At 43.8% G+C, this 21303-nt stretch overlaps 2 protein-coding genes across 5 annotated transcripts in view; both read left to right on the forward strand.

The window, feature by feature from the left end:
• Positions 1 to 4749, forward strand: part of PRKACA (protein kinase cAMP-activated catalytic subunit alpha) — an 84344-nt gene extending 79595 nt beyond the window's left edge. For all 4 annotated transcript variants that reach the window (XM_081319528.1, XM_081319526.1, XM_081319527.1 and 1 more), the window contains one exon: positions 1827 to 4749. In XM_081319528.1, coding sequence (XP_081175654.1) covers positions 1827 to 1952 — 126 coding nt within the window. In that variant the 3' untranslated portion in view covers positions 1953 to 4749. The remainder of the gene's footprint in view (positions 1 to 1826) is intronic.
• Positions 4750 to 9904: 5155 nt separating this feature from the next.
• SAMD1 (sterile alpha motif domain containing 1) lies at positions 9905 to 19577 on the forward strand. Its single transcript, XM_081316487.1, has 5 exons — positions 9905 to 10754; positions 12189 to 12564; positions 13024 to 13114; positions 15822 to 15930; positions 17575 to 19577. Exons 1-5 carry the CDS (start codon positions 10020 to 10022, stop codon positions 17725 to 17727), a joined length of 1464 nt encoding a protein of 487 aa, XP_081172613.1. The 5' UTR covers positions 9905 to 10019; the 3' UTR covers positions 17728 to 19577.
• Positions 19578 to 21303: the final 1726 nt, after the last annotated feature.

Here is a 21303-nt window from a genome sequence, read left to right on the forward strand (position 1 = left end):
TCGCGGCTTACCGTCAGCTCGCGCCACTAGTCGCATGTTCATCCAACAGGTGTTCCGGCTGCACGGCCTTCCCGATAGGGTCGTCTCCGATAGGGGGGCCCAGTTTACAGCCCGCTTCTGGCAGGAGTTGATGCGGGCGTTGGACATTAAGGTTTGCCTCTCGTCCGCGCATCATCCTCAGACCGACGGGGGTACCGAGAAGGTCATCGGCATCTTAGAGCAGTATCTGCGCTGCTATGTTAACCTGCAGCAGGACAACTGGGTGGACTATTTGGCCATAGCCGAGTTTGCCTTTAATAACTCGCAACACACCTCCACGCAGATGACACCGTTCTTGGCCAACGTGGGTTATCACCCCAGGTTCTTCCCTCTTTCTCCCGTGGACTCACCGGAGCCGGCAGCGAACGAATTCATGGCGGAGTTACAGGCGATCCATCGGTTGGTGCGACGGCAGCTGGAGAAGGCCAAGGCCGACTACAAGAGGTTCGCCGATCGGTCGAGAAGGGATACGCCTCCACTATCGGTGGGGGATCGGGTCTGGCTGTCCACCAGGAACCTACCATCCACTCGGCCGGCGAGGAAGCTGGACCACCGTTACCTTGGACCGTTCCCAGTCGAGGCCGTCATCAACCCGGTCGCCTATCGTTTAACTCTGCCACGTTCCCTGCGCGTGCACCCCGTCTTCCATCGGTCCTTGTTGGTCCCCGAACAACCGGCCTGTCCACTTCGCCAAGCGGAACCTCCCCCATCAGGAACTCGTGATGGAGGCAGCACCCCCGAGTACGAGGTCGCCAGCATCAGGGATTCCCGCTGGCTGAAAGGTCGCTTCCAGTACCTGATCGAGTGGAAAGGGTACGGGCCGGAGGACTTCACATGGGAAGACGCGACCGCCGTTCATGCCCCTGCGTTGGTGACTGCTTTTCACGAGCAGTTCCCATCCCGACCGCATCCGGATCGGCAGACCCGAGGGAAGGGCCCTGCGGTGCGGGATAGTGTTGTGACTCAGGGCCAGCCTGTGGGTCCGACAGCCGGGTCCGATGTATCGGAGGACTCAGATGTGGGGGAGGAGGGAAACGAACCGGCTGATGATGATTTGGAGGCTTTGCAGAGTCCTCAGCCGGGGACCTCTTCTCAGCTGTGTGAGCCCGAGAGTGCGGAGGATGATGACCCACAGCTGGCCCTGTTCAAGGACGCCCGACGCAGGAGGCAGACGAGCAGGGACAAACAAAGAAAGACTATGGGACTCCTCGGGAGGAGGCACAGGGAGACCACGCCCTGAGCTCTCTATAAAAGAAGTGTTTGGGGAGGGGCTGGTTGCTGAAAGCAACTTTTCCGCTTGAGAAGACAAGCTCTTGTGTTTTTGTTAACTGCGTAATTAAATCTTGGCAGAAGCCTTTTAGCCTTGGACGCTTTCCAGACTCTTCTCTTAATTAGGGGTTGCGAGAAGAGGGCTGGTTCAGAACAGTTCTATGGAGAACCAGGGCCTCTTTTAACTCTGTTTTGTAGATAAACAGGTAAGCGTTTTTTGTTGGGTCTATACATTTAGTCTAGTATTCATTGGATTCATCTGAGTGTAAAAGTTGTTAAGACCCGTTGTTGAGGCTCTGACACTCACCATGCCAACAGAATTGACCTGCGCTTTCTCTCTCGTCAAGATCACTATGTCCTTTATGTGCCTCTTTAAAGAGGGAGAAAATTACTTAGATTAATAAGCAAACTTGTAGCCCTATTTCATGCCTCATGTTATAATTGATCTACTGATTATAAACACATGATGACATGTCCCCATATTATAATAATACTTAACTGTGCTATCTCCTCCACAGGTGGAAGCTCCTTTTATACCAAAGTGCAAAGGACCCGGTGACACAAGTAACTTTGACGACTATGAAGAAGAGGAGATCCGGGTGTCTATCACTGAAAAATGCGTCAAGGAGTTTGCAGAATTTTAGGGCCAGCCCCCTTTGCTTTGTGTGCCCAGGAAAAGAAAGGGCTTGATTTGATCAGCCTCAAGGGCCAGAGTTCCTTGCCTATTTGTTAATTTTGGGAGGTGGGAGAGTGTTGGGGTTCACCTGGATCTGTTTGGGCAGAAGAGAGAAAAGGGGAATTCATTTGAAGCTGTGGAAAAGACAGTAGTCTGAATGTCATCCATCCACCATCCACTGCAAGCTATAAGGTGGCTCCCAGCCACTCTCAGGCAGTTTTTAAAACAAATTCCCTTCCTGCTTACATTGACTCCAATCCATACACAAACCCTAATTGGACAGTCCCTGGTTTTTTGGTGGCTTTTTATTTTTAAGGGAAAGGGAATACTTTGTAATTCGTCACCATCTCTTAACGATTTGGTTCATGGGGCATTGCAAAAAAAAGGGAAGGGAATTGGGGAAGGCAGAAAGTAAACACATCCACACAACACTTTGGTGTTTAGACCAGCATTAAATGGGTTACAACCCAATTGTCTCGCCTCCCACTGTGAGACTACCCTATCCTTTTATCAATAGCCCTTTCCTCCCCTATCCCTTTCCAAGGCTCATTTTATTAACTTTAAAGAAAAAGTTTAAAGACATAGTTGACTGGCTTAAAAAAGGTTTTAACAGTCTAGGTGGGGGCAATGCTTTTATATGCTCTTTTTCCAGCACAGTTAAATGAAATTCAGCAGGAATTTTAATTCTGTAAAAACAGCTGGATTTTAGCATGAAGAATATGTGGTTTCTTTTCTTTTCTTTCTTTCTACACTTGATTTAAATCTTTGTCCCTGGTTTTGGGAAAGAAAGAGGCAATAATATTCACACTTGCTGAAGGGGGACAATGACTGGCTGCAGCTGGAACAGGAATATTATGGGAAGAAACACTGTTTGAATGTGTATTTCCAAAACCCATTCTTTTTCCTTCTCCTCAGCTAACCTCACCCCCTCCAAAATGTATCCCAAGATCAGTTCTACTGCTTAAGGTAACTGCTGGAGTATTTGAATGGATGAGAAACGAGCAGAATTTGGGAAAGATGAGCTACTTGTCACTGTCAGAAGAGGTTTGTCCCCTTTAGTAGCAATTAAAATGGGGATAAAGTACATGCGTAGTGAAAGATGTTGGCAAGACACATTGGCTGGATAGGATTCTTCCTATTCCAGCTCAAACCTCAAGGTTGGTGATACATGGATCTGTGGGTGTGGGCTCTCCTTTACTCCAATCCTTAAGATCTCTATACACCTGCTCTAGTTTTATGCTAAGATAACAAGAGAAGGATGGCAAACCTAACCCTGATAATAAAGATGGTGAGATTTACAAACAAAATAGACAAAACCCATTCACTTGTGCCATGCAGACAAGGGAGTGACCAGTTTTGGTCTGTTGTTGAGATTGGAAATATAAAGTGGCATCTGTTTAGAGTCTTTTCTCTGAAAAGACGAAAGCAGTTGGAGTTGGACTCAAACAATGAGGAGGGAAGGCTTGTTGTTTTGTCCTAATTTTTCCTGATACTCCCCTTCACCTTTCCAATGCAATGCCTCCTTGTATTTTGTCTTCACCTACCTGACTCCAAGTACACTCTTTCTAAATTCACAGTTAAGTTCCTTCTGTTCTCCTTCCATGGCTGGAGAGCAGAGCAGGCGTCTTTAGATTGAAAGATGTAATCTGCACAGAAGTGCTATTAGGATCAGACAAGCTTTATTTGCCACCCCAAACCCTACTTCTCATCATCCCTTCCCACCAAGAAGCTCCTCAGTCCCATTTTTGTGAGGTTGGGGAGAGGTAGAACTAAAGCCATCTGCTCCCAGTCTTGGAAGAAGCAAAAACCACTTCTGTGTAATCCAACAAAACTTGTTTCACTGAGAAAAAACAAACCCTACTTCCTCTTTAACAGTGTGCATTGTTGTAAACATATTTGAAACTATTACCAATAAAGTTTTGTTTAAAAAAAATAAAGTTTAATTCCTAAACTTTAGATAAGATGGGAAACAACAGTAAGGTGTTTGAGTAATGATGGCCGGTGCTAAAAGATAACATGAAATAAAAAGCTATGGAACTTTTAGGAATTCACATGATGCAGTTTTCATTAACCATTGATACAGCCTACTCCCTTTGTATAAGACTTTAAAACTAATTGAAATAACTGAAGGTATGTCTGTTTTAATTTTAAGTGTCAGTCAATGAAAATTATTAGCTTTTTGAAAAATGCATTTGTTTTATAATCAAATATACATTACATTTTGAAACTTTTAAATTATATCTGGAGAGTATTGATAATGAAAGAGGCAATTTATCAAATGGCTGTGAAATCAACACGTCCATTACCTAAAATTTATGTGAGCACCCCAGAATTGTGATTCTTGAGTTTCTATATTAGAATTTCATACATACTGTCATGTTAATGTGCATGGAAAGCTCTTCTGCTGTTTGCATTTTTTTTAAAAAACCCTTATTCAGAGCAAATAAAGGCACGTATCTAGTAACATAATGTTCTACGATAGCCTTCCCCAACTCAATACCCTCTAAATATGTTGGAGTACTGTTCCTATAATATCCTGGGAGTGGTAGTCCAATGCATCCGACAGGCATCAGCTTAAGCAGATGCTGTTGTGCAATGTATTCAAATACTAAATAAAGCCATTCAAACTCTTTTGAGAGTAGGCAGACAAAATGGAAAATACTTTCAAAACAAAAGTAATTGAGTTCCTATGGGTTAGTAGTAATAACTGTTAATAAGAAAACTCATAATCATAACTGGAAATAAAACTCTACAAGTTCTTTGAATATCTGCATTTAAGGTTCTAATTTTTATTTGAAGAGCTCTTTCCATGAAAGAAGGCATTATCACTGGTTACGATAGCTCAATAATAAAATTACAAAGAATCATAACATATTGAAGGCTAAAGAGCCTTGGTGGAGCAGTGGGCTGATGCCTCCTTAAGTAACACCAGCTGCCTGCAATTAGTGCAGGTTCGCATCCCACCAGGCTCAAGGTTGACTCAGCCTTCCATCCTTCCGAGGTAGGTAAAATGAGGACCCAGATTGTTGGGGGCAATTAAGCTGACTTTGTAATAATGCCGCTTAGGGGGTGTGTGAAAGCCCTAACAAGCAGGCATATACATAGAATGAAGGCTACTGCTAAGCTTGTAAGCCGCCCTGAGTCTTCGGAGAAGGGCGGGATATAAATGTAATAAAAATAAAAATAAAAATAAAAATAAATTGTATATGCTAAATAATTGAATTTTGTAATTTTGGTTTAGAGGGACTGTTTTCAATGGGACAGAATGAGGTGTACTGAAAAGCTGAGTGCACTTCTTCTTTCAGTGTACCTCAGCCAGTAAATGCAGCAAGTTGGCTGTATATACAAGATTTACCAGAGAAAATAATACCTATTGGATTCTTCACAGTTCCCTCATTTTTAAAAAACTTAAAATAGGAAACTGGTTTCCCCCAAACTATGGAAAATTAATTCTAGTTTGCTTCTGGAGCTGTGACAAGCTATTGTATTATTTTAAAAATACGCAAAAATAATTTAAGAGAAGCTGACACGTTCCAACTTTTCTGAGCCTAGTGACTTACAGATTTTGGAAACTGACCATGCTAATTTGGAAGATATATCCCAACACATTTTGTTGATGTCAAGTTCAAGAACACCATCCTATGTCTGGAAATTGAAGTATTTCTTACACTTAATTCTGTTGCTGTATAGACCTTGTTAGAGCTGGGCTACAGTATAGGATAGACTACTTCCTTAGTGCAATGATTGCTCAAAAAAGAAAAAGATGGATTATTCTTGATAAGGACCAGAAATTACAAAGAAAGGCAATGATGCCAGTATTGAAAACTAAGAAACAGGTCAGCATTCCAGCAGCTTTTCCAAGCTACTGATTATCTCATATTTGTGTGCTATGCAAATCAGTTTCATGTATGGTACCTTACTATAATAGACTATCTAGTTTTCAGACCATTTTGAGAACTTGAGTGTTTTCCTATTTTGTAAAATGAGCTGGGAGGGGCAGCTACTAAGAAACTGATATGTCCAAATTACAATATCAAAATTGTTAAAACCTTTATAATAGGGGTTGTGTGTGTGTTGTGAAAAAGACTTTGAGTTGAACTTTTTAATTTATGTTTAAACAGATTTGAACATTATAGAGGAATGTGAAATTGTTCATCTTTATATTTGGAAAAGTTTTACTGCTAACAAATATTTAGGTACGATTCTGGAGTTCAGAGAAAAAAATAAAATTAAAAATGCTGGTATTAGAATACCAAAAAAAATCCTACAGCACCCTTCAGAACAATTGCTGTTAATCTATCAATTCAGTTGATATTTTGGTAATTTAAAGATAAAAATGTATTTATTCCCATCTTTGAAAAAAAAAATGAAAGGCAGTTCATTCTTGACCACTTCCTGCCACTGAATCAGCTTATGAATAGGGACGCATTTCCTTTTCCTATGTGTAGGTGGAGATGTAACCACTGTTGCTCACAACCCTCATAACTGCTAAATCCTGACTCCTATAATTCAGTTTCTAGTAGCATAAATGCAATTATATTAAAATTATTGTGGAAACTTCACAGCGTACCAAATCCACATTTCAGAAAGAAAACTTTGGATCTGCCTTTTGATTGAAATAATCTAGTAGTGAAGAGATCCAGGTTCTTCTCCTTTCTTAAGTATGTAAGATGGTAAGATGACATTGGATTAATAATCATCTCATAGCCCTAGCTTGGGAAATTTAAAAAAAAACTATCAACCTACACTGGACAAGCATGGTGTGGGTCTATGTTGTTGTTAGTTGCAAAGTTGTGTCCAACCCATCGCGACCCCATGGACGTTCCTCCAGGCCTTCCTATCCTCTACCATCTTGTGGAGTCCATTTAAGCTCACGCCTACTGCTTCAGTGACTCCATCCAGCCACCTCATTCTCTGTCAACCCCTTCTATTGTCCTCAATCTTTCCCAGCATTAGGCTCTTCTCCAGTGAGTCCTTCCTTCTCATTATGTGGCCAAAGTATTTGAGTTTCAGCTTCAGCATCTGGCCTTCTAAAGAGCAGTCAGGGTTGATCTCCTGTAGGACTGACTCGTTTGATCACCTTGCAGTCCAGGGGATTCACAGGAGTCTTCTCCAGCGCCATAGTTCAAAGGCCTCAATTCTTTGGCGCTCAGCCTTTCTTATGGTCCAACTTTCACAGCCATACATTGCAACTGGGAAAACCATGGCCTTGACTATACGCACTTTTGTTGGCAGGGTGTGTATAGTCTATTAATTTCTTGGCTGCAGTCCCCATCTGTGATGATCTTGGAGCCCAGGAAAATAAAATCTGTCACTACCTCCATTTCTTCCCCATCTATTTGCCAGGAATTGAGAGGGCTGGATGCCATGATCTTGGTTTTCTTAATGTTGAGTTTGAAGCCCAATTTTGCACTCCACCCGCATCAAGAGGCTCTTTAGTTCCTCTTCACTTTCTGCCATTAGAGTGGTATCATCTGCATATCTTAGGCTGTTGATATTTCTCCTGGCAACCTTAATTCCAACTTTTGATTCATCTAGCCCTGGGTCTATAGCTTTCACTAAATAAGCTATTCATCCTGCAGTGGATAGATTTGGTGATAATCATTATGCAGCAAAGGAGCCTTCCATAGATTTATTAAGTATCACAGAGTGTCTTCTTATTTGTGGCATAAAATCAGATTATTTTAATTATTTTATTATTTTCTACTAGTCATGTTCTATCGGTAGTAAAGTGAGACACAATTCAGAAAATAAATATAAAATGTTTAATTACAGGTAGTCCTTTAGCAACCACAGTTCAGACTGGCAACTCAGTTGTTAAGCAAAGCCTTTGCTAAGTGAAACCACGACTGTATTTATAATCTTCAACAAAGCTAATTTCTCATTATTATAGTAAGTGAATGGTCACTAAATGAGACAGTTGCTAAACAAAGATTACCTGTATGGCATTGTTTTAATTTACTGTAGGCTGATGGACTTTTGGATCTGCAATTCTGACTTAATTCCAAGTTTTCTCAATTTTCACCTGCATGCTGAATTTTGGTCATTTATAAAGTTGCCTAAAAACTAGTTCAGTGCTGGAGCTTTAGCCCAACCCCATTTGGAGGGAATCTAAGTAATAGCCCTACATCAGGGGTATCAAACTGCCAGCCCGCGGGCTGGATGCGTCACATGGAAGCCATGTCCATCCCAGTTCCGGCAAGGGAAAAAAAGTTGCGATACGTTGTAACACATCACGTGACACAGCAAATTCGACACCCCTGCCCTAAGCGTTTATATTCATTTTATCAGCAATTCTTGATAGGCCAAAATGAAGATGGACCACCTATATATATATATCATGTGAAGTTTGAACAACTAAGTGGAGTATCAGTTTTTATATACTGTAGTCTTTTAATTGTGCTTGAAATTCTAAGAAGAGATACTTGTGAATTTCCGTTTCGTCCCCCAACTGCTAATATAACTTGATCAGTGTTAAGATACTGCATAATTTGATGGGAAGGAAACAGCAATTCTACCTCTGGCAAACCTCTGGGGGGGAAAATGCTAGCTACAAAGAAGTACAGACTGAATACAGAGTTAATACATGAAAGTCTCAGTTGCTCTTGTGTATCCAACCTGATATACCAAATGATAAAGAGTATTCAACTTTCTGTGACTAACATGATAAAAAATGTAATTCATATCTCTCAATATCTTGTTTTTGTTTAGGTCATCAATTATGTATAGGTTCCTTATTTGAAGATGTGATGATTGGTAGAACGGATGTATAATTGACAAATGCAGCAGTTATAAAGTATAGTTTCACTTCTGTAATACACTAAACATCTACTCTGATTGTGTTTACACACTACACTGAAATACAAACTAGCCAACCATATTTTACCTTAATTTGTTGTAGGATTCCCAACCAGTATGATTAATTTATACTTAAGTAACTCTAATTCTGTTACAGTAAACTTTTTAATTCAGTAAGCCGTGGTTAAATCAATAATGGGTAATGGGCGAACACGTATTTTTCAAGCTAGAAGCAGGATATGAAATTGAGCACTACAGTAAAACCTTTTACAGAAACCTTTTATTTTTGTGGTCATATTTGTAATCAGAAACAAATTGCTGCTTTTATTTCGTTCCTCTTCATACCAGGCATCTAGGCCTTGGTCCTAAGGAAAAGTAATCAAAATGCAAGATAGAAAAAAAAATGCTTCAGATCTAGAAAATGAAGGCCACGTTCACCAGAGGGGAAAAATACAAACTTAAGGCAGCAGATCTTTCTGTAAAAGATAGGCAGTTCGCTCGCGTCAACTGTTCAGACCTTTGTAAGTCCATTCTTTGTCTACAGTATTTACTCCCAAATTGAATCTCATTTCATCCAGCGGTGGGGTGGACTCGTCTGGGCATCAACAGAACAGAAACTTCCGTGGAATAGGAACTAACTATGACAGTAAGTCGACAAAAGGGCTGCCGAATCGCTTCGCTTGTGGAGGAGGCGGGGGATAGATTTCTGATTTGTTATTTGGACTAACGAAGGGCGTGGGACGAGAAAGCCAAAAGCACTGCAGAAAAACGGCTAGGCTAGGAGGAAAACTTCCCTTTGACTTGCCCGCTGGAAGACGCGGTGCAAACGCCCGCCGCTATAAATAGAACAGACTCGGACCTCTCTCGTAGGATTGGGACTGACTTTTTGACGGAGGCGGCCCGAGAGCGTCTTTTCCCTCCGAGCGGCCGCTAAGGAAGCCCGAGAATTCTCCTGCTCCACCTTAAGTCGCCAAGTGTAGGGAGACTACGGGAGGCAACAGCGCCTCCTTAAGCGGCTGCGGGTCCCGCTCGGGCGGTGTTGGAGGCGGCGGCGCGTGCGGCTGGGGGAAGGGAAGGGAGGAGCTCGCGCTGCCCGGACCAGCCCGCGCGCCGCCGCTTCCAGCAAGCAGCAGCGCCTGCCGGGTGGAGGGTCCAGTTCGCGCCGCGCGGACAAGGGCTGAGGCCAAGGCGGAGCGGCGCACGGGGGCAGCAAAGCCCCGGGGGAGGCGGCAACACCATGGCCGGCCCCCCGCCGCCGCCCCCGGGCCAGGAGGCACCCCGCTACCAAGAGTGGATCTTAGACACCATCGACTCGCTGCGCTCTCGCAAGGCGCGCCCGGACCTGGAGCGCATCTGCCGCATGGTGCGCCGGCGGCACGGCCCGGAGCCAGAGCGCACCCGCGCCGAGCTGGAAAAGCTCATCCAGCAACGCGCCGTGCTCCGAGTCAGCTACAAGGGAAGCATCTCGTACCGCAACGCCGCGCGGGTCCAGCCTCCCCGGCGAGGCGGAGCGCCCGCCGCCAGTCCGGCGGCCCCGCAGCGCCCGGCCCGCACTTCCCCGCCCAGCGCTCCCGCCGCCGCCGCCACCGCGACGCCCCGGTCCTCCCAGCGTGCTGCGCCTCGCGCAGAGCCAGCCGCGCCGCCGCCGCCGCCGCCGCCGCCGCCTCCTCCTCCTCCGCCTCGTCGGACCGGACGGGAGCGACCGCCGCCGCCGCCGCCCGCAGCCCAGGAGGAATCCCCCCCCGTTACTCTGGGAGAGATTGTGCGCTACTTGCGCGGGAACAGCGCCGCGCCGGGGGGTGGCCGAGTGACTCGAGGCCGAGCACAGGGGCTGCTTCAAGAGGAGAGGCTGGAAAGAACCCGCTTGGGTGGCGGCGGCGGCGGCGGCGGCGGCAGCAACAGCGTCGCTTTGCCCAGGGCGGAGAGAGGCGCGCAGGCCCGGGCCCCCAACGCCAGACCATACAGGAACAAGGTGAGCGAGACGCCGGGGCGCGCTCTGGGGGATGGGTTGGCCACAGCGGGTGGCGGCGCTTGCGTCTGGCGTGGGGCGAAGGGGACGCTCCGGCTGAGGACAGGTGAGGCTCTCCAGGAAGGAAACGGACCGATTAGAGTGCGCGCGCAGGGGGGGGTGCCCGAATGCTGGGCGGGGGGGGGAGGGGCGCCAGTGAGCGCCAGAAAGCAGCCCGTTTGGGGGGGGGGGGCGGGCGGACGGCGCCCAACCACCCACCCTAACCCCCCCCAGATGTTGTCAGTGGGCTCTCGTGCAGGTGTGCGTGTGTCTGGGAGGAAGAGTTGAGGGCAGCGCCCAATCAAATCGTGTCGCACTGGAGGGGGGCGCTAGGATTGGTGCGTGATTTTAAACGGGGCAATCTTCCCTCCTACGTTGCCGAAGTATTTCGGCAAAGGTTGGGAGACAAGACTCTTGGGCTGGCTTTTGGCGTTCAGAGAACTTCAAGGTCAACTCTCGGGAGGTGGGGGGGAAAGGGGAGGGGAGGGGGCTGGCGGACGACACTCTTCCGACATAGGACTAGGTTCTTTCTTAGCTCACCTGTGTGTGGTCCTTCCATAAGGTTAGTTTATTGCTGCCATTGGTGGACATTGGGCCCAGAACAGCGCCCCCTTCTAGCCCCACTCCAGTCGTACCAGGCTCCATCTAAACACAGAACAAAAGAGTCAGTTTGTGCTTGACCTAAAGAATTTGGTAACCTCCAATAAAGTCTAGAGGCTGTGGGTGCAGTATTGAATGAATGCAAGTATGGGTAAGCTGGAGGTGGGGAGGAAAATATCATGCAATCTGGCTCAGGAAGTAATCACTTCAGAAACGTTATATCCAATTCAGTTAGCAGCCTTGTTAGCTGTTGTCCAATTCAGTTAGCAGCAAGGAGGGATTAGCAATAAGGGGGTGGGGGGGAAATCCTGCCCCCCTTTTGTATTCTTGTATTATTTTCGCAATCTTTAATTGATGAGAATGATCACAGATTTTCACGAAAGCTGCAGGTGGAAGATAGAGGTGGCAGTGATTTACTAGCATGAAATGCTCCCTGGATAAAAAGTTTCCCGTTCCTGCTTCGAGGAGCTTTGAATCACATTGCTAGAGTAGTGGAGACATTTAAGAAGTTTCCCATCCCAGCACCACTTAGTCTGATTGCATCAACTGCCCTCAGAAATATCAGTTTCCGTAAAGGAAATTGAAACAAAATGGCTCAAAAACAGCTTGGGTTTGAGATATGAGATGTCTTAGCCAAAGTAATTAACACTGCAATGATGTGTCTCAAAAGCAGTAGTTGTGCTTGTTTCCAGGTGATGGTTGTACTTGCCTTCATGATAGGTGAAATCCCAGTATGTCAGAAGAATGCCAAATTAAAATTTGTTTGCTATTCTTATTTATTCTCTGTGATATTAACAGAGGGCAGGAGAGGAGATCAAAGGCGAAGAAGACGAGGATGAAGAGGAAGAAGAGGATGAAGTCTCCACCATGTCTGAAGGCTCAGAAGTGGCACAGGATTTTGAGATCAGCAACTACAGCAGACCTGGGACAGGCCAGGTGAACGGTGACTGTAAGGACAGCAAGCATGGTGGGGAAGACATCCCACCCAGCAGTGCCACCCCCAGAGACCTGCACTCCCTAGAGGAAACATCTTTGAACAAAGGATTGGAGCATTCTCAGCATGAAGGAAATGAGCAATGTCACACAAAGGCCTCTTGCCCTGGAGAAAGTGCCTGTCACCATCTGGGAGGCAGCAAGAAAGATGGCAGCACCTATCAGCAGCCAGACAGAGCAGGTATGAGTTAGGCAGGAAGAAGTAGCAGAAAATGGGGAAGTAGCTGGCTAAACTTGACTTTTCTGGGAAAACTAATAGGCAGTAAGGCAAAAAGATCTGAGATTGGGGGTCATTTAAACACTAATAATTCTGTCATGGATTGAATGATAATTTAATGTACTGCATGCTTGCATTGTGTGTCAGTGTATATGTTCAAATCTGCAATAAATATGGAGACTATCATTTAATTCAGTTTCAAGAATTTTTAATTGGCATTCTAGAGTAGGTTGGAATTAGCTGGGGGCAAGTGAAAGGGAGGAATACGGTTAGTGGCATTGGCTATCTTGGAAATTAAAATGTTCTTTTTATAATGACATTTTTCATTGTTTTTAAAGGACCACAAGCACAGTTTGGTCCAGTTCCAGTTATACTGATGCAGAACAAGACCTATCCCTGTTTGTTTCTCTCTTTTTTCTCCAGGGTCACCAGCTGTTGCAGGGGCTGATCCCTCTGTGCCCTCATCTCCTGGGAGACCTGGCATCCAGGCAGATGGGAGACCATTCAGTTGCATGTAAGTTTTGTGCAGATATCACACAACCCATTCTTCAATTATAAAAGGTAAAGGTTCCCCCGCACATGCGTGCTAGTCGTTTCCAACTCTAGAGGCCAGTGCTCATCTCCGTTTCAAAGCCGAAGAGCCAGCGCTTGTCCGAGGACGTCTCCATGGTCATGTGGCCGGCATGACATAGACGCCAAAGGTGCACGGAACACTGTTACCTTCCCACCGTAGTGGTCCCTATTGTTCTACTTGCATTTTTATGTGCTTTCAAACTGCTAGGTTGGCAGAAGCTGGGACGAGTAACAGGCACTCACTCTGCTACGCGGCACTCGGGATTCGACCCGCCAAACTGCCGACCTTCTGATCGACAAGCTAGATCTACTCAAATACAAAGTTAAAGAAACTGGAAACGATTATTGGGTTTGCTCCTTCTTTAATACCAGGGAATCAAATATAAAAACTACAATACCCAGTTCCTCTATTCCTACTAGCATAGTCCCGTCCTTGCAGTGATGAGGGAACACACCTACCTGAACCTGCCAATCCGTCGTAGGTGGGAGAACATCTCACCACCTGGGATGTATTCCATCACCATGTACAAATTTGAATTATCCTATAATAGAATGCAGAAATAAACTAAGAGTGATAATAACAAGTAGTGTTTTGTTCCCCTCTTCACCTCTGATGATTCCTGGTACACAACTAATCAATTATTACAAAAAGACAACTGCCTTACTAAAGTAATGCAATAATGTGCAAAAAGAAGAAGGAAGAAGAGTTTCTTATATACAGAATTAGTTATCTTGCAAACTGGTGCAGGAAATTAATCCATGTATCTTGCTTTATAATTGCAAAGAGACCGCCCCCCTTCATTATTTTTACAATGCCTTTGGATCTGAGCTGGTTACAGAGCAGATTTTACTGCTTAGAATTCAATATCAATATGTTTTATCTCTTGCCATGGCTAAAAGCTGGGACGAGTAACAGGCGCTCACTCTATTACGCGGCACTCAGGATTCGAACTGCCAAACTGCTGACCTTCTGATCGACAAGCTCAGCGTCCTAAACCACTGAGCCACCGCGTCCCTTAATTATTGGTTTAATTATTGTAAAGAAAAAGTGGATATATTTGAACCCGTCTTCTGCTGCTATCACTTATCTAGAAAAACAGCAGTGTTTTCAGTAATTAATGTAGGTTGAAAATATCTTAGGGATCTTGGACACCTTGGTCATATCTCACTTGCTCATTACTCTTATAATGGTCAGTGCCGCCACACATTGGCCGGTTCTAACGGCAACAATACCAAGGGTCTGATATGCCTTGATTTGGGAAGGGAAACTGTTGTATGAGAAGAAGATGGCGTGAAGAGGAGAAAGGCTATATAGACTCTTTGGCTATGTGATGTTGCTAAAGGAAGCGGGCTTCCTCTTCCTTTTAGATTGCAAAACAAGAGCGGTGGAGTTGAAATATTCACATTAGGGTTGTTTTGTTTGTTATCCTTAAAGTGTCATGCCATGCTAGAACTCTTGATATGGTGATTGCTTCCGGTTGTTGGAGGAGACTCATGACTAGCCCGGCTTCAGTTCTCTGTGCCCTGGTCAGTCTGTTTTCTTGCCCTCTATAGGCACGCGGTGGCTCAGTGGGTTAGGATGCTGAGCTTGTCGATCAGAAGATAGGCAGTTTGGCGGGTCGAATCCCGAGTGCTGCATAACAGAGTGAGCGCCTGTCACTCGTCCCAGCTTCTGCCAACCTAGCAGTTTGAAAGCACGTAAAAATGCAAGTAGAAAAATAGGGACCACTACGGTGGGAAGGTAACAGCGTTCCGTGCGCCTTTGGCGTCTAGTCATGCCGGCCACATGACCACAGAGATGTCCTCGGACAAATGCTGGCTCTTCGGCTTTGAAACGGAGATGAGCACTGGCCCCTAGAGTCGGAAACGACTAGCACGCATGTGCGCAGGAACCTTTACCTTTACCTTATACTGGACTGTCTTGGCTTGCTGTTCAGAAACGGCATTTGATGCAAAGTCCAGCTGTAAACTTACCAAGCATGGCTGGATGTTAACAGTTGTCATGCACCTGTACTGTGCCAACTACTTTATACATTGCCTTTTAGACATCATTAGAGCTAAGGACTAGAATATTTGGCCACTCTGTCTCACATATACTTAACTTCACATTGCCTCCTTTAGGTAGCGCTAAGGTAAAATGAAAAGTTGCGAGCAAAGAGTGTATCTTCAGTCATTCCCAGTTGTGGAACACTGACCCAAGAGAGATTAGCCTTAACAGCTGCTTTCAGCTTCAGGCCAATAATTTTTTTTATATTCCCAATGTTTTTAAGGCCATTACATTTAGTTGTCAGTTTTGTGATACTCTTACAGTTTTCTGATGTGAGGTATTTAATCTTCTTAATTTTTACTTTAAATTATTATCTCTCCTGAAAGTGTGATTGAAAAATAAAATAAAATGTGTACCGGTATTAAATTGGTGCATTTTTCTGCGTCTGCAGTGGATGCTCTAAGGCAGATTTAAACTGCTACAGAAAGATGCTGTACAATTCACTTGTGATGAATTCCTTCGGTGCAGTATGAGTGTACATGCACACATGAACAGTATCCCTGATCTGGTGCTGATGAGGAATCCCTGGCTTCTCATGATGATGGAGAAGAAGCCGTGCAAGGCCTCTGATCTCAATTTCACTTTCTCTCCCCTCCTCCAGTTCAGTGAAAGAGAAGCCTACTGACCCTGTGGAATGGACTGTCGGTGACGTTGTGGATTATTTCACAGAAGCTGGGTTTGCTGAGCAAGCTTCAGCCTTTCAGGAGCAGGTGAGAACCCCAAGAAGAGGGATTGGAGGATCACACTTCAGCTAAAGTCTTACGAAATGGGTCCTAAAAGTCTTGGCCTCTCATTTTGATGGAGGATATGCTGGAACTCTTTCCAGAATTTAGGTCCCATTTGGGAAAATTGCTTTAAAAATCTGGGTACATCTGGGTACATCCAAACTTCAGTTGTTATATGGCTTTCTTTCAAGTAGTGTTTCTGTCTGTTTCCTACCCATTCCAGTCTCTCAGTATTTCAAGAGGACAACTGCTTAAAAGTAAATCGCTGGTTTATCTCAGTAACCATATATGTCTTTTATGTCTTATTTTTTTTAAAAAAATAAGACATAAAAGACATATATGGTTACTGAGATAAACCAGCGATTTACTTTGAAACTTGGTAAAATTGAGATGAGAAAACGACCGCTCCCTGGACGGAGACCCCGTTGTCATTTATGGTCCTCCTTTTCATGACTAGTTTTCTTGAGCTCAGGCTGTGACAAGTTTTGGGTAGTTCTCACCAAAACATGTTTTCAGAGAGAGAGAGATTGAGAGATTTTGCACCTCCTGATGACTTCAGCCATCCACAATTATGTTCCCTAATTCTTTACTATGGTCTATGCTCTTTGTTAGATAGCCTTTTGTTGGTTTCTTCAAAAATACAAATTTCAGTTTGTAAAAAGCTTTGTGCTTTCTGAAAGCTTAGATCTTTTAGATCTTATTTCCATCTCACATTTAGGTATTGGGCAATTAAACCATTTTGATGCTTAGGAATCATAGGTGCACATTTGAATTCCATTTTGACAAGCCAGTAGAACTGATTATTGAATTTTACTTCCACACTGGCAAAGTCTGCCAGCACACCTGGGGTGCCTGGTTACTTTAAGAGGGTAGGAATAAAATGGGAAGCACTGACAAGCAGCTAGGAAGTGTATTGGGCCCCACTCACCTGCCTTACTTTATCTAATGGTGGGTTGGCCAAGCCAGTTCAGTTGGGTTGGTTGTTTTTAGTTTTATTATAAATACGTTTGAGATTAGCAAGTGAATAAAAGGTAAATACAGGTAAAGTTTTCATTTAGCAACCGTTTGTAGTTATGACAGAGATAAAAGTACCAGTAACTAAAACTGCAGTGACAATCTTTGCAGGTCTTTAAAGCAAAGGAAACTTGAAATAAGACCATAAGCATAGTCATAGTTTTGCTTAGCGACTGCTTTGTTTAACAAAAGAGGTACTGGTCCCAAGTATGGTCACTAAAGGAGGATTAATAAAGGTGATATAAAAATCTAATTAAAAATACCTATATATTGAGAGAGTAATTGCAGCCATATCTATTTCTAGAACACATTTTCTTTAGTAGATTTCCTGTGCTAAGCAAAGTAAGGGACTAAATGTCTTACAAAGCTCCTTCCCAGTTAGGCGGTGGTGATTCTGTAATGGCTTTTCTCAGCTCACAGACTGGTGAGAGATACACGTATACGCAGTGCACGTGTGTATGTATGCATGCATGGATATATGCCTCAGTGTTGCTTTAATCAACCATACTTGGAACTCTTTTCCTGCTTTATAGAAAGGCAGAAACCTCTTCCTAGCATGCTGCTGTGCACTAATCTCACAATGTTCTGTTTTTGTGTATCCCTCCCCCTCCCTAGGAGATTGATGGGAAATCTCTGCTGCTGATGCAGCGCACTGATGTGCTTACTGGCCTCTCTATTCGCCTGGGACCGGCCCTCAAGATCTACGAGTATCACATCAAAGTCCTCCAGCAGTGCCACTTTGAAGAAGACGACTCCTTCATGTGCTGAGGAGAACGGGCCACGCTAGTGAGGGGGAGGGAGAGAACAGGGACTCTGTCAACGCTACTGTCTCAGCCATTTCAGCCTTCCTTTGCCTCTGTGAAAACAAGACAACGTTGGGAAAGGCAAGGGTTTGGACCATATCCGGTGAGAGGAGGGAGGCAGAAATGACCCAGCTTTTATGGCTTCCTTATCCCGGTTATCTGGTGATCCAAAAGACTGGGTTCAGAGGGCTAAAAGCTCACTTTCTTCTCTCATCTTGCCTGTCTGACCCGACCCCAAGCTTTTCACTCACCATAGTGCATTGTCTGTTTGGGGGAAAGATGAGGCAATGTGGTTTTCCTCCTTTTCCCAATCTTCACCTGAGCTGAAATGATTTATGCTTCAGCAGCACCCAAACGGCTTCTCCCTTCCCTCTCCCCAACAGTAGCATTTGATAGCCCTGATTGCCCCTCCTTTCTTTTGGTGATTGGCAAGAAAAAGAGCTTGCTGGAGGTGCCAGGAGGTTTTAATCAAATAGCTTTTTATTCTCTTTTCTGTTCAGGTAGCCTTTTCTTCCAATTTTCATGGTGGTTGCCCAGAGTCAATTGCTTTTTATTATTTTTTTCTTCCCCATTTTTTAAAAATATAAATATTTAAACTGGAAAAATGATTTAGTATTCCCAGATACCTTAGCCCTCTACAAAGGGTAATGGAACAGCTGAAATGACTGTATGTTTAAAGGGCAAAAATGTGCAAGAGGGCTCCAGATTTTGGGTTCTGCTCTATGGAGAAGTGTCATCTGCTAATCAAGTTTTGGAAAAAAAAAGAAAGAAAGTGGTGGTAGATTATCTTCTGTCTAGTCCATGGATGGGAATAGACTTTTTAAGGGTTCCACCTTAATTTTCAGTATTGTAATCCGTGGGGTAAAAGCGCGGTAACCTTGACATAATCACCAAAAAAGTCTAAAATAAATGTAGGATTTATAGATGGGCTCTTTCCAGTGAGCAGAGAGTTATAACTGTGTGCTTGCGTGTGTATGTATTTTCATTAGCAGTGAGTGTTCTTATATAAGGACTATATAAGTAGACCATACCACCAATATTAATGTTTTGGGGACATAGAAAAGGATAGGGGATGGAATTGGCCAGAACCACTTTTTTCTCTTATCAGTAACCCAGGTGATGGCTTTCCTGTCCTTAGGATTGGCCTCTTCCTGTTTAAGCAGGAAGATTGCAATGCCAACAGGACACTGTACAATATTAAGAAATTATTCTTGGTAAACTTGTAAAAATCAGGTGATGGAGGTATTCTGGTGGGCACATTATGCAACATTTCAGATTCTCAATGGTTTTGAAGACATATTGTACTTAATGTTGGCTAGGAAACATCTGTTTCACAATGGGAAGTCAGTTTCAGTTTTGCATTAAAAACAATGGGAACTTTATAGACAACTCTTTAGAATAGGATCTTAGACTGTATACAGAACATCATTTCCAAAACTCACTGGAGAATCATGACAGATCACGTCAACTGGTGTAAATTAGGAAAGTAAAGGGGATCTTACTGGGAGTGAGAAAAAATTATATCTACTCTGTTTAGTTGTGCATTAGGAACAGAAAACTACATAATTGCAAAGAAAGAAGGAAACTTCAGTTTCGCTTACCAGGAAGAATGCAGATATGAGCACACTGAATTTTATGTTCTCAACATTTCCCTTCGACCCACGAGGGCTAGAAACTTATACTTCGAACTTTGATAACAGAGGTTCTTGATGTTTTAGCACAGAAGTGCCTCAGGGGCTTACATACTGGCTACACATTGATCTCTATTGCACTAGGCCCTATTTTTTTGTCCAGAGCTGGGAATAAAAAACCAAATTTTTTAAGTTCTAACAAGTCTTAACCCCTTGTATTTTGTCTATTAGAAACTTGCTGTGCAAGAAGTAATACACAATACAGTGTAGGAAACAGTGGCTGATCCAGCAGGAGCTGGAGTGGCTTTTGATCCTGCTCACTCCTTTTGGTAATAGATATGGAGCTCTTGGTTCACTCTTAACTCATTCCATGCACAATGAAAGAATCTGCAAAAGGTAAATTGAAAAAAAAATTATACAGCTTACTCACTATAGTGATCTGAAAGCTCAGTGAGGCCAAATTGGAATGAGTATTGTACTGGTGTATCTTAAAAGTTTAAGGAGCAGCTTAAGGCATAACTGCAATGAAAGAGTAAAAAGCTTTGTGTTGATACATACATGAATTTTTCTTAGACTTAAGACTAGTATGTAAATATAATCATATATTGATGACAGTTCACTTTTTAAAATATGTGTGTGTGTGTATACACACGTACATACATATATTTATACAGTTGCAAGAAAAAGTATGTGAACCCTTTGGGATTACGTGGAGTTTTGCATGAATTGGCCATAAAATGCGCTCTAAACATCATGTAAGTCACAACAATAGAAAAACACAGTCTGCTTAAAATAATACTACACAAACATTAGCTGTTATCATGTTTTAATTGAACATAAGATGGAAACATTCACAGTGCAGGGTGGAAAAAGTATGTGAACCTTTGGACTTAATAACTGGTTGACCCTCCTTTGGCAGCAATAACCTCAACCAAACGTTTCCTGTAGTTGCAGATCAGACCTGCACAACGATCTAGAGTAATTTTGGACCACTCCTCTTCACAAAACTGTTTCAGTGTAGCAATATTCTTGGGATGTCTGGTGTGAATCGCTCTCTTAAGGTCATGCCACAGCATTTCAATCGGGTTGAGGTCAGGACTCTGACTGGGCCACTGCAGAAGGCTTATTCTGTTCTGTTGAAGCCATTGTTTTGTTGAATTACTTGTATGCTTTGGGTCATTGTCCTGTTGCATCACCCATCCTCTGCGGAGCTTCAGTTGGCGGACAGATGGTCGTACGTTTTCCTGCAAAATGTCCTGATAAACTCTGGAATTCATTTTCCCATCAATGACAACAATCTGTCCAGGCCCTGAGGCAACAAAGCAGCCCCAAACCATGATGCTCCCTCTGCCATGTTTTACAGTGGGGATGAGGTTTTGATGTTGGTGTGCTGTGCCTTTTTTTCTCCACACATAGTGTTGTGTGTTTTTCCCAAACAACTCAATTTTGGTTTCATCTGTCCACAGTATATTTTGCCAGTAGTGCTGTGGAACATCCAGGTGCTCTTTTGCAAACTTCAAACATGCTGCAATTTTTTTTGGACAGCAATGGCTTCCTCCGTGGTGTCCTCCCATGTACTCCATTCTTGTTTAATGTTTTCCTTACTGTAGATGTGTCAACAAAAATGTTAGCATGTGCCAGAGATTTCTGTAGGTCTTTAGCTGACACTCTAGGATTCTTCTTTACCTCATTAAGCATTATGCACTGTGCTCTTGCAGTCATTTTTACAAGACGACCACGCCTAGGGAGAGTAGCAACAGTGCTAAACTTTCTCCATTTGTAGACAGTCTGTCTTACCATGGACACATGAACATCAAGGCTTTTGGAGATACTTTTGTAACCCTTTCCAGCTTCATGCAAGTCAACAATTCTTGATCGTAGGTCTTCTGAGAGCTCTTTTCTGCAAGGCA

Source organism: Vipera berus (genome assembly GCF_964194415.1).
Source record: "Vipera berus genome assembly, chromosome: 2".
In the NCBI taxonomy this organism is placed as follows: domain Eukaryota; kingdom Metazoa; phylum Chordata; class Lepidosauria; order Squamata; family Viperidae; genus Vipera; species Vipera berus.

What these genes read in the sequence shown, in the direction of transcription:
- SAMD1 (XM_081316487.1), top strand. Translation starts at nt 10,020, where the DNA reads ATGGCCGGCCCCCCGCCGCCGCCCCCGGGCCAGGAGGCACCCCGCTAC. An exon ending in CCAGACCATACAGGAACAAG is followed by an intron (nt 10,755 to 12,188) that starts GTGAGCGAGACG and finishes TGATATTAACAG; the next exon opens with AGGGCAGGAGAGGAGATCAA. An exon ending in GGGAGACCATTCAGTTGCAT is followed by an intron (nt 13,115 to 15,821) that starts GTAAGTTTTGTG and finishes CCCCTCCTCCAG; the next exon opens with TTCAGTGAAAGAGAAGCCTA.